Source organism: Poecilia mexicana, unplaced genomic scaffold, assembly GCF_051168715.1.
Source record: "Poecilia mexicana isolate PSO_F unplaced genomic scaffold, ASM5116871v1 scaffold_5, whole genome shotgun sequence".
Classification (NCBI taxonomy): domain Eukaryota; kingdom Metazoa; phylum Chordata; class Actinopteri; order Cyprinodontiformes; family Poeciliidae; genus Poecilia; species Poecilia mexicana.
Window position 1 is genome coordinate 1392870 of NW_028263374.1, and position 13665 is coordinate 1406534.

The window sequence follows — 13665 nt, forward strand, 5'->3', positions numbered from 1 at the left end:
CGCAGCATTCCAGACGTCTGCCAGTGTCTCTACTTTAAATATGCTGCTGAAAGAGTTGTGACTGAGCTGATTGCTGATGGGGTTTTAAAGGTATTCAGATTCATGCAAGGCTTTAGATGGGTACAAAAACACAGCAGGAAGTTCTAAATTCCTTCTAAACACTCGACTTTAAAACCCTGCTGAGTCTGGAACAGGATGAAAACATCATCTCCATCAACACGTGGTTATTACGGCTGAATATGAATTCACTGAGATGCTAACTACTATGCTTTTCTGTATAGATGTTGGCAAAAGAAAAAAAAGCACGAAAAAAGCAATAGCTAGCCTTTAGAACTGCAGAAGTGCGTATTGTTCTAATTAGTTTTAAATGATGCCAGTAAAACAACAAGAAATTACACAAAGACAAAATGAACTCAGTGGTGTTAATTTAGCAGAGGGACAAAGTTGTGAAGTTGAAAGCACTAAATTGAGCAAAATGGAAAACTAAGCAAAACAAAAGATGTTGCTTTTTAATTTTTTATATACCCACCAAAAAACAAAACTTGTCATATTTTAATGAATCAAAGTCAATTTCAAAATGGAGTCTGTCAATCTGCCTTATTAGAAGTAATTAAAAAATGTTGTGATGTCATCTTTCAACCACTTCCTGTTGCTTCTTTGTGGTTTTTGCCAGTAGTAACATCTGATTGTTGATCATGTGACTCATGTGATGCAAAAAAAGTGTTTCTATTGCAGTTTTTTGAATTACGTTAATTTTGATATGGTTGAAAAACCATATCATCCTAGCAGCAAAACGTTTTATGGAAAAATGCCATTGTGCCGTTGTTTTTTTCATTGATATATTTCCATTAAGCAAATTTATTTTTGCAATGCAAAACTGCACTGGGAGTCTGAGGCCACTTCATATTGCCTCACTGACCTGCTTGGCCATCTTGTTGTCAGAGGATGAGTCCTGCATGTCTGCTGCTGCCCCCTGCTGTCAGGGAGGCCTCCTAGATCCCTGCCGTCCCCTCCGACTCAGGGGCCGTCTCAGTTTTCTCAGAGAAGTAGCACCTACCTGGGAAAAAGGTAGAAAAACAGCAAACTTAAACTTGAACATTTCACATATGACAGTTTTATAAACCACTTTAGAAACCTGCAAACAGATTGTTCTTAATTTTCCTCCTAAAAGAGGTAGAATGTTGTCTGCTCTATTTTTTATGTATTTTGATCTTGTTAGCTGGATGTTGTTACAGCCATGAAATGATTTTACAGGCATGTTTTTTTTTTATGCATTTCCATGCGAGTTAAAATTTGACATAATGGTTAAACTGACTCTTATAGGCCAATAAAAAATGATTTGTACATCAGGACTGCATATAGACCCAATGTCTAGAAAACATCCACCTGTAGCCACAGTATTGAAATGTCATCTGATGCTCAGCAGGAAGGTTTATTGTAACTGTTACGGCCAGTGGCCTTTTCTGTGTTTGTTTGTTGTTTTCAGTGGCTAATCAGACTGACTTCACCTGGAAGTGGGTGCTGCCCTGCTTGTCCTGTGCCACACCCTGAGGCCTACCGTGATTGGGTCATCAATTGCCGGCTCCACCAATCACTGTTGAGGCCTCCCCTTTAAGAACCAAGGACATCCTGAGAGAAGGTGTGGCTGTTTCTTTGTTTAGACAGCTTGCCACTTTGTTAGGTGTTTGACTGCTGTAAACTTTGTTAGCTCTGATAGCCTTTGTTAGTTTTGATAGCTCTGACAACCTTTGTTAGCTTTGATAGCTTGTGTTACTCACTTTGTCCCTGTGAGGGATCTTTGAATCTCTGTTAGAGATTTGTAGTTTGTTTTGTGTACCCTGTTCTGAAAGTCTATTTTTGCTTGGTTAAGTTCTTTGATTTACAACTGATTGTTTTGTGGAATTTGTTTTGTATAGTACCTTTTTTTGTAAGTTCCTACATTTTGACTATTGTTAATTTTTACCCTCTTTATTTTTGTTGAACCCAAACAATAAACCTCTAAATTGTTAAACCTTACCACCTAGGTTTCTTTAATGTTACTTCCCTTTCCCCTGGCTGAGCCGGGTCGTAACAGTAACATAAACCAGGTTAAAAATTCACTGCAAAGCATTTTTTTTTATCAATAATCTAAAGCAGCCATATTAGTTTTGTTTCCAAATCACCTTTACTAACCATGCTTCATAAAACTTCTACATTGCAGATGTGTAAAAACTTCTGGTTAAACCTTCTCTGATCAAACTGAGCCATCAAACAAAAATCTGACACAAAAGCAATCATGTAAGAAAATGTATTTCTCTTGAGGAATTGCTCTTTTCAGTATAACTTTCAAAATTCTTGATGAACTCAACTTCATCAGAAATGATGCACCTGCTCACCAAGGGCATGTGCTTTCACATGAAATTCCTCCCAGAGAGAGATATTAAAGAGTTTTTTAGCATTCTTGGCAGATTCTACAACTCACAATAAAACTGAACAAAAAAGTGTATTGTTGTAACGCTAACATCTTTTAAGACAGTATTATCTGTGTTCCAGTCACAGAGTGCCATTTTACAGCCCAATCAAGAAACTATGTTACCTTCATTTGTTATAAAATGCTATATATATATATATATATATATATATATATATATATATATATTGAGTTTTGATTAGGGTTAGGTATGTGATGGTTAGGGTTAGGAAAAGGGTAAAGGTAAGGTTTAGGCTGTAGAAATGAATGGAAGTCAATGGAAAGTCCCCACAAAGATAGCAACACAAAGATAGTGTGTGTGCGTGCGTGCGTGCGTGCGTGCGTGTGAGTGTGTCTGTGTGCCATAAGTGAATATTCCTGAAAATCAGCAGAAAGCTCCAGTTGGTGGAGGAGGATGGAAGCCAAACCACAAGCGCAGAGAGAAGCCAGTTCTGTCAGTTTGAAGAGGTGTGTGTTCAGGGCACGTCACAACAGAGACTCACAAAGACCTTAGAGAAGAGTGAGTAACAATGCAGTGTACATAGGCTACCAGCACTGAAACTATTTTTGGAAAACTAAAAGCATGTAATTTATATAAAAACTCTTAGATCTACTTCCTGTAGTTTAAAGGGAAATGTTTAGCTTTCAGGAATTAGTTATGAACATAAAAGCAGTGGTGTTCAAATGACATTCAATACTGAGCAATGATTGCAATAATGTTCATCCTCCATTCTTTAACCTTAGTGCTAAACAATGATTTTAGATAAATAAATTAAAAAAATGCCACAAGATTCTGTTTCCCTCATAAAAATGCAACAACAGCAATTTAACACAAGCTACGATTCCATATAACTGTTGTGCAAATCTTGAGCAAACTTATAAAATTTAGCAAAAAAAGAAAAAAAAAAAGATGAAAATGCAAATGAGTCGTGTTTTTGTTTATTGATATAAAGTTGTGGTTATAAAGTTCATTTTATAGTCTTACACTTAGAAAAAAAACTTATAAATAATACAGGTTTCTGAGGCTGAGGTTTTTTCCCTGCCTGTTATAAACAACATTCTAATCTGTTCATGTTAACATGCTAATAAATCTTTCTTCTGCACTAAGTCTGGTTGTAGAGTAACAAAGGGTTCTGTGTTTGGATAACTTTCTTTTTCCCTCTATATTCCTGTATATGTTTGCATTTGGTACACTAATTAGGCAGCATAACTTCCACTGGTCTATATATCCATGCCTTTAGGATTAAGCATACAGCAACATAAACACAGATTTTCTCAATGTCAGTGTTTCTCCACACCATGTGCTGCAGTTCCAACACTGGCGTCCTGATTTTTTCGATTGTGCTGAAATTTAATTCAATACTATTTAATATAATAAATTGTATTTTTATTCATGTTTTTGACTTTGTTTTTATAATTGGATAAAATAACAATAAATATATTATTTGTCTCTAGACAGAATAAGAGCCTCACTAAAGCAAATGAATGAAACTATAGGATGCATCAGTATTTGTATGAAAAGCTTTATGCTCTCTATGTTATTAGCTATGAAGTGAACTGAAACGGAAGAAAGCTGCAGGGTTTCTGTGAGCATCTATTCATCTCAAGCAAACATACATATTGACTTTTTGCTGCTTATGTGCGTGATTAAAAACAAGACAAAAAAAATCACTGCAGATGTAATCTGTTTTTGTCATTATGGGTTGTGTGTAGGAACATAAAAATTTAATTATTAATCATTTTAATCAATAAATTCGGACTCCTCATAAAAGCCAGAGTGAGAGAAAGATTTTATTTGTAGACTTTGGAATGAAATATTTCAGCCAGCTTTGTTTCACCGGATGCTTTACATCACGACATCACAAACTTACATCACAAACTTGTGGATGTCGGAATATGACGATAAACCCAAAAAGAAGACACAAAAAGTTACATTACAGTTACATGTTCATCTGCCAACTGTGATAGAGAAAGTGCATATTTCTGTTTAAATCAGGCACTAAAGCTGCTGTCCAAGGCTAACCTTTTGTTGTGAAATTATTTCATAGCCACTCAGTAGATTTCTCATCTGAAGGTTAAAATGCCTGTGATCTTGGAGAATGTTCTTTGGCGGCTGTTTATTAAAAATACTGACGTGTAAGACACATGTTGTCACAAAATATCTCCAAGGAGATCTGTGCAAAACAGCTTGCAGGAAAACTGTGACCTTGAATGACACTTGAGAACCACATAAAGAAAAGTTTCAAAAGTGGCAACATTCAAACAGCCAAAGTAAAAAAAAAAAAAAGGTTTAAAATTGCATCCACTAGAGATTTGAAGCAGATTATCAGTTGCTGTTTTAAAAGTAATTAGATCACATTGTACATCATTATTTGAAATGTTTGTGTTGTTAACATTGTTACTGCAGTATGTAGCTTTCATAAAATATATTTTGTTTACATTTTTGTTGAAACTGACATGATGTCGTGACAGTTTGGTGATAATCTGTGAAAACACTGAGCTCCTCCATTTTCTCCCAGAGCTAACTAGAAACAACCAATCAGAGCCAGGAGGCAGGTCTTAGTGCTGTCAATCACAATCTTGTTTTGTGCTGCACATTCACCCCCACTACCACCCTCAAAGCCTCTCCACCATTGCTCTCTGCTATTGCTACAGCTTTCCTACAGCAAGTACAGGATGTTGATTGACAGCGCTAAGCCCCTCCTCCTGGCACTTGTTTTTGGTTGGGAGCAGTGCATTTCTTCAGATGGAAGTAGTAGCTCAAGGAGGAGACCGATCTTTTCATAGCACACCAAACAAATATGTATAAGACATATTCTTTATAAAAGTGCAGTGAGAGGATCTTCCTGATGGCCTCTAAGCTCTACAGGCATTAAATCACATCAATTTAATCCACCTGGGAGCTGAAGGCGATGACCATGGTATTATCACAATTTGCTCTGAGGACAGACAGCTACATCCAGACTCCCAACCTGGAAAAGGTCCTGACATATCGCACATGGTTAAAGGAGTGTGAACGTCCTCTCCCTCTGTCTCCTTCAGCTCCCCCACCGTGCAAATTGTCCCATTACACAAAAATCACAGTGATCTGACAGAAATGAATTCCCGTCCTTTGGGATAAAAGGGAAGCGGGGGTCCGCTCGGGGACTCATTTCCCACTTGCTGTCTAATCAATTTCCTGTCACCGGCTGAACTGTGGATATGATTCCAGAGTAAACTCTCTGATTGGAGAGAAGAGGCTCTGAAGAATGATGCGTTCTCAAGGAGGGAAAAAAAAATCAAGCGATCAGCATCGCCGCCTCCTCCTCTGATTGCACTCTGAAACAAATGATTCTAGGCTAATAAGTACTCACCCACTCTCCTGAGTGGGTGCCTTACAAGTGCTTTTTTTCCAAAGAGAGGTAGAAGGTTATGTCTCTGTTCATTCAGAGCAAAAATCCTGCATTTTTTTTAAACAAGCAGTCTTTCTTACAGTAAAAGACTCACAGCATTGTCATTTAGCTGAAGCTAATAGCTAATCCCTGAGATGATGAGAGGAAAGTAGGTCTGCCATCTCAAAATAACTCTTATCTAAAAATTTTGCATTCATGCAGAAGCCTTTTCTTTATAAACCTTTAAACCAATGTCACTATGTCTTAATCACCTCCAGGACAAAGGTATACCTATGTTTAAGAAAAGTCAATTTTTATGACTCAAGTGTTCCATCATACCACTTTAAAAGGTCTATTAATTATGTAAATTCAAAAAAACAAAGTTCCTCTGACTCAAAGGTGGAGAACAGTGTCACAGCACTCTAACACTTTTCCCGTTTATTTATTTTATTTTTATTTTTTTTACCAGACCAAACCATCTGTTTTGACAGTCGTGGTGTGGAAACTGTTTTCACACCTGATAATCTGGTCAACTCGGTTCAACTGGGGATCAAAATTGCTATTTTATTTTGCGTTTGCAGCTGGTGCATTTCACTTTCACCCTGCATTGTCAAACCAACCAAACCCTTTAAAAAAAGCTGTTCCCCTCCTCACCTGCAGTGGCGCTACACCAAGAACCACAGAAGGAAATCACACAAAAATCTTTGAAGAATAAACTGAGGGCAACTTCTTTCATCACAAAACGTAAACAAAAACACAGTTGCTCAGACTTTAGAAGTATAATATTTCTCTTTTGTCTTTGGCAAAAGAAATCGGCTCATTTCTCCCAACATATTTGCTTTTGGTACACTAGTTAGACATACATATTTGTATGTTTGCTTGAGATGAATAGATGCTCACAGAAACCCTGCAGCTTTTTTCCATTTCAGTTCACTTCATAACTAATAACATAGAGAGCATAAAGCTTTTCAAACAAATACTGATGCATCCTATAGTTTCATTCATTTGCTTTAGTGACTCACATTTGTTTTAGTTGTATTTACCCAGAATGCCCTGCACTGCAGTCCAGTTCCTGTTTTTGCAGTGGTTTCTGGTCACATGTTCATTCGAGCCGGGCCAGAGTTCACTTCACTTGAACCGTGACCTATGTTCGTAGGCAGGTTGGAGTTCACCTTTTTGATCCATATTCCAATTTTTGGAAGATAGGTAAACTGAGTTTTTAAGATTTTTACATTCCTTAAATTTAATGAAAACAGCTTCTCTTTTGGGAAATACTTTCCATGTTAAATTCTCAGGGCATGTTTGGAACATGAAGATCACTGGCTGTGGACTGCCATTTATTATTGTCATACTTGTTAACAGCCCATGAAAAAGAAACATCATAACGGTTTAAAGGTTCATTAAGAAGCACTTTCATAAACTACTTTAACATTCCCAAGGGCAAATTTATCATTGGATCAAGAGTGTAGCAGCTGTCCAAACAAACAATAAAATACACATAGAATACATACAAAAGGCCATGTATGTAGACTATGTACACACAACCATTTAAAAAAACAACAGAACACCAACATTATTGCACACCTTCCAGGACTCAATGTACTTTATTTTAAATTTTTGATTAAAAATTTTGATGGAGGTGAGTATAAAAGAGTATGTTGGGGGATTGTGTTCCTTCTACTGGAAGGTAACATTTCATGTTGCATTTCCAGGACTCTTGACTCAAATGTGGAGATTGAACTTGTTTTAACAGAAGTTCACTTTGATCTTGGGTTTTCTCAGAAAATTCATCATCTTTAATCCAACAATAGTTTTAAGGTTATGTTTTCACAAAACTTTACTGTCAGCATTCTGAATCATTCTTCACCTCCCCCTGAGCCATAGAACAGAAAGTTTTCACCCTATGGACATCCAACAACAAATTACCCCAAAACAACTGCAGTCAACCCCACTCCCAGTTCCCACTGTGGATATTTTTCACTCGCGTTCTGACCACGTTAACAAGCGCGGCGCCAACTGTGACACATTTCACAAAGACTCGAGAATCGATAGTTACCGCCGGTTGTTTGCTGGAGGTGAAAATGCCCTCCTACAGGCATGTTGAGACACACACAGGAAGAGGATGTGAAAAAGAACACAAATCACCAAAACGTAAAGTTAGTTGGAGGTAAATGGATGTCCCTTATAGAGACAACGTCTCATCGAATCAGATTAATTGGCAAATTAGCACAGATTGATGTCATAGAGTGAGGCAGTGGAGCCCGGCGAATGCATTAATTTCCTGTAACAGACTATTACCCAAAATTGCCTCTATCAGCCAACTGACAAAGACCTCTGCAGAGGCGAGGAGGGAATCTCAAAGCGCAGTGTGGACTGCTATTTTCTTTGTTGCGGACCTCGTGTAGCTCCCAGACAAGCTCTGCCTTTGATACGTGGCTTCAGTTCTAATAATTCATCAGAGAAGAAAAGCATCATGTCTCCCCTAACAAGCCGGGCCAGTTCCCACCTCTCTTCTGCCTCTTTCTCCTGTCTATTCAGCCTCATCAGAGGTACGCTTTAATCAAAGCCAGGCAGGAGGATGGAGAAAGTGTGTGTGTGTGAGAGAGACAGAGAAAGAGACACGGAGTGTGTATGCATGTGGAAGAGAGCAGGCTAAGCTTCGAGATGCAGTTGCCAAGGTAACTGCATACAGTCCTCTCTCTCTCTCTTGCTCTCTCTCTCTCTCTGTCTCTCTCTCTCTGAGGGATGATAGGGGAACAGAAATACCAACCGAATGAGAAGGCAAATGATGAGGCAGCTGGAAAGAAAGGGGATCACAGATCAACAGAAAAGATAAAGAACAACAAGAAGGAGGAAGTATGATTATGTGGCATTTCAAGTCAGAGCAAATATCAGTCGCCATCATGGCTAAAGGTAGCGGAAGTGAACAGTAGATGTGTTTCCATCAACCATACAATTGCACAATTTGACGTTTAGAAAATAAATTTGCTCAACGGAAGCACGCCGACTCGCTTTTCAATTCAAAGATTTGGTTTTAGGATGAGGTATTTTTTTCAGTTGTATCAAAATGGGTTTATTTCACCAAATTGCAATGGAGTTTGGTGAAATTGTTGATCACGTCACACGAGTCACATGATCAACAACTGGGTGTTGCCGCTGGCACAAACCACAAAGAAGAAAATGTCAGGAAGTAGTTGCAAGATTAATTTTTAAACTTTTTAAAATTTTAAACTTATTAGCTTATTAGCTGAACATCAAAGACACTTAATTTGGTCCATGCATCACGAAGATTTGACGATGTCCATTTACTCATTAATATGTTATCAATTTTAGATTTTGCATTATCTAATATATTACATTTTTCTTTTTTCAGACTTAAACTTTGTGCTTTTATAGATTTTTAGTTTCTGAGTCCAACACAACCATTGTAGAGAATGCTAAATGCTAACTTTAGCATGCTAACAGAGAGTATTCCTAGTCCTTTTGGTGTTAGATTGTGAATAGTCTGCTACAAATCTGCTACTTTCTTTCCAGAAGTTGAGAAAATGATATATTATATAATAAAGAAAAAGTTGTGTAAAACGGAATTTTGTTCAGTAATACAAGCTAAAGTTACTTTGTTGACTGGATCTCTGCTGCTGTACTGTCCAGCAGTGTCTCATGTTGGCATTTGTACCTTGAAGGCAGCAGAGTCTCAGTCTGGCATGTCGCCCCAAACCGATCCAAGGCCCACTGCTGCCTGTCAGTGAGGGTTCACACAGTGGCCCAGAGAAAAGGATGGGAGACTCAAGGACACCACTGTCACTCACCCAGCACCAGATCCAAACACACTGACACTCTGACAACTCATGTTAGCACTGATGAGACCCATCGGGCATCGCTCAGAGCACTTCTTATTTACCAACTACCTCCAGTAAAGAAATGACATGAGTTTTTTGATCGTGTGATGTTAACATTAGAGCTGCTGGAGCTGGAGTGCCTGACATAAAATTCCAGGATTATTATCACTTCCATTAAACACACTGTCTGATTTAAATAGAAAAAACGGGACTGAACAATGAAAGCTTAACCGCTGCAAGAGTCTTAAATAAAATAGCTAAATCGATCATTTTGCTCATCTGATTTGTCCTCCATTTTGAAATCACAAGAATATTTTTTATATTAAGGCATCAGATATTAATAATATAGTAATACACTTTTTAAGTCAATTTTTTATGTGTGAAATAAAGACTTTTCAGGACAACCACACCTAAGAAGTAACAGCTGATTCAGGGTTAAACTCAGCTGGCGAACTATTTTAAAGCTGGTTGCACATTGAAAGCTCCCACTCTCAAAAGTCTGTACAGTTCATAGCTTATACTAAAAGTAATAAATATAGTCATTATGCAACTGATGTTGACATATCAGTTCCAGCAATGCTGTACACCACACTTTCATTAAGCCAAATACATCAGCTGTATTCTCATCAAAATCTTAAAATATAAGGTAGTTAATGTTATGTAGTGGTGGAACTTGATTAAAATTTTTAATCAAGTTAATTGCAGGATCCTCATTTTAATTGAAAACTACCAACAAAATAAGCAACATTTTCAATTTAAAATCTCTTTTTTTCCACTGCTACATTACCAACCAAGTACGAATCTGTTATTTATGTTATTCAACCATCAGAATGGTGCAAAGTGATATCATACCCATTCAGCTTTCAGTGTTTTCTGACCATTCATGTGACTTTTTTCAAAGGAATCCTTCTTTAGAAATGTGGACTGTAGACGCTGACACAGCATTGGGGACGTCTGTGCTGCTGCTACATGTTTAGCAATGAAATTTTATCTTAGCCTTGAATAGCTATACTGATATGATAATTCCTTTTAGCATAACGTGAACATAACAATAGTCTTTTCCAGCATCCAATATGATTGTCTTTTGAAGCAAAAATGATCCCAATGAGGGCCACGAGAAGCAGCTTCATCATCCATTTGCTGTTTGTGGATGTTTTTTGTGCATCAGATTTATGGGCGTACCAGAAACTCTTGAATAAAAAGGGTTCCAGTCAAAACCATCGTATGTAAAAAAAAAATAATTTTTTTTTATTTTTACTCCATTGAAATCTATATAATTAATTAATCAAAATTAATGCTCTACAGTCCCGTCCATAGTTACAATGCAACTGTTATTCAACCGATCCAAACTAATATGCTTGATTAATAGTAGGCAAAACGACATTTGCAGGTTCCATGAATTGCTGGATTTGCTCTCTTGAAGGAGACTTTTTCATTTTGCACTAAAGCTCAGTGGAGCATTCCCAAGGACAGCTGCCTTACCTCTGACAAATCTGTCTTTAGATGCCGTACACTGTGCACCCCAAGGACTGAAAAGGTTTTTTGTTTTTTCCCCCCTTTCTCTCCTTGCAGTTCTTCTATCGTCCCCAACTCCCACTGTTGATGCCATGATGAATGACCGAAGGCACCATTTCTGGAATTATGTACCTCAGCAGCATGCAAACGACAGACTGGAGCGTTAAAACAAGAACATGGGTGTGGAAGCGTACAGGCGGATGAAAAGGCATCATCATGGACCATGGGGGCAGGGAGACACATGATGGCAAGACAAAGCTTAATGGTTTCTAATTGCTCTGACAAAGCTGTTCTTAACTCTTTAAAGCCACAAAAATGACACACAGAGGGCCTTACCCTGCACAGTGCTTGTTGTTGAGCTGTCCCCTCTTATCCATAATTGTCAAAATCCCTTCCAAAACAAGCCTTTAAATCATTTCTGTTTTGTCTCAATGCCAGCTTTATTTCCACTGTGTGGAATACATTAAATGTGTGCACAACCCAAACTAAGCTGGACCTCTAAAATATATCCAAGTGTGAGAATATGTTGCCCCAGATTCGCTCCATTTCTGCCAAAAAGTTCTGCAAGACTCTCTGAGACTGGAGTGTATTTGTCTCAACTAGAAGTCTCAACTGTGTTCCAGTTAATGAGAGACTGTCACAACAGTCCCACTTTTCAAACCAGACTCTCCAGCATTGTAATTTCTGTGTGGTAAAATTGTTTCCTGCTGCTTAAGACTGCAATCACAGCTGTTTATGGCTGTTGATGAAGTGCTGATGTAAAAACAACAACAACAACAACAACAAAAAACAGGTCAGAGCAGTTTTGGTAATGTTGTTCCCAGTTGTTCTGGAACTACATTTACCAGGGTTTTCTATTTTTTTCGGGGATAGAAGTGATCTTTCATTGACAAATAATTTATTAGATGGTGGAGCAGAGTAATAGGAAACCAGTAGACCCAACAGTCGTGGTGTACCTCCTGCTGATTGCGTGTAATTGAATCATTAATTGAAAGGAGGCTTGTTCAACATGGGAGCAGTGTGAGTTTAATCAGTGAGGTCATTCACTGGCGTCAAACAGACGGCTCTTATTTCTGGACGATGGCAGGAAGTGTCATCATCCAGGCTGTGCTGCAGTTCTCTGAAACTGATCATTGTTCTTTGCAAAAACATCTTACTTTGATTTAACTGACAGACGATCCAGGTAAAATGATATTAAAAGTCGCAACCAGAAAGATGGAGAAGAAAATGGAAGCCTTCCATTCAAATAGACATGATGGGCCTTTTTTTTTTCTTTTTTTTTTTGACTGAACTGAAGCACTGAATTCCACAGCAGATCTACATGGTAAAGTTGTCAAAGTCAAGCTAGCATAACTGATCTACTTCTCTCTCCCTCACTATCTTTCCTTTCAATCAAGACTTTTCTTGATGTGATGCTTTTCTTGCTGTCTAGTTGTTGTAGTGTTAACAGTGAGTAGCAGCTGCATCCCTTTTTCTTTAATAAATCACATGTATATTTAAGATTTGCTGCGACATGTTGGCAACTTGACTGCTAAAACCAGTGGCAGTCAAAGGTATTGAGCTGTTTTTTGCCCTCTCACGCATAAAATCACGTGGCAATTTGCCTATAGACTACTATGAGCTCATAATTCCTGAATCTTTTCTTTCTTTCCATTATCACAATGTTCCCACCATTTCTGGGGCCCTTCATCCCAGGCCCTAAAACTAATGACCTTTTATAGGCATCAGGTGCAGACAGAATCAGTCTAACTGGGATGATATATTATTGGTATGCAATGTGTGAATGCATGTAAGCATCCATTACACTCACCGATATTGTGAAGATAATTGTGGGTTCCATATATAATGCAGTTCAAGGACAAATCGGCATGCTTACAAAGCTGACAGTTTTAATGCATCACCTCCTAGGTTGTTAAGCTAGGAAGTTGTAATACATACAGAGCTTTTGAAGTCCCAGCAACATAAAACACAACATATTCAAATAAAATTGGTGTGTTGTCTCCCATTAAGCTGCAGACAAGCTTATGTGAGCTTCAGTTCTAGTTCCACAGAAACACTCATCTGTAGAATTTCAAACGAAACTTGTCTGATGGTCCAAACCACTTGAAGCTTTGCTTCGGCATAGCACACACACTTCGTCTGATCCTCATTTTGCCTTTCCCTTTGAAGGAATGCACAAACACATGTATACACGCACGCACACGCTCGCACACACACCCCCACACACGCGCACGCACACACACGCGCACACGCACGCACACACACTCCTACGCAATTCTTTCCCCCTTTGATTTTATTTTCTGCAACAGATCTCTGTCCCTGTGGTTGTTTATTATAATGTACAAAAGTCATTTTACTATAAATACGACTTTGTTTCTTTTGTTTTTACAAATTCAGTTTTTCTTGTCTCATCTACCCAGTTCAATGCTGTTTACTGTAACTCTGTCACTATATGAAGGGCTATATATAATCAGTTCCGAACTCATTATAT

The 13665-nt window shown here is 38.1% G+C and overlaps 1 protein-coding gene across 1 annotated transcript in view; it reads right to left on the reverse strand.

The window, feature by feature from the left end:
- Nucleotides 1-13665, reverse strand: part of LOC106905764 (uncharacterized) — a 105619-nt gene that overhangs the window by 49774 nt on the left and 42180 nt on the right. Inside the window, exon 2 of the mRNA XM_088005313.1 lies at nucleotides 920-1057. Coding sequence (XP_087861439.1) covers nucleotides 920-958 — 39 coding nt within the window. The 5' untranslated portion in view covers nucleotides 959-1057. The remainder of the gene's footprint in view (nucleotides 1-919; nucleotides 1058-13665) is intronic.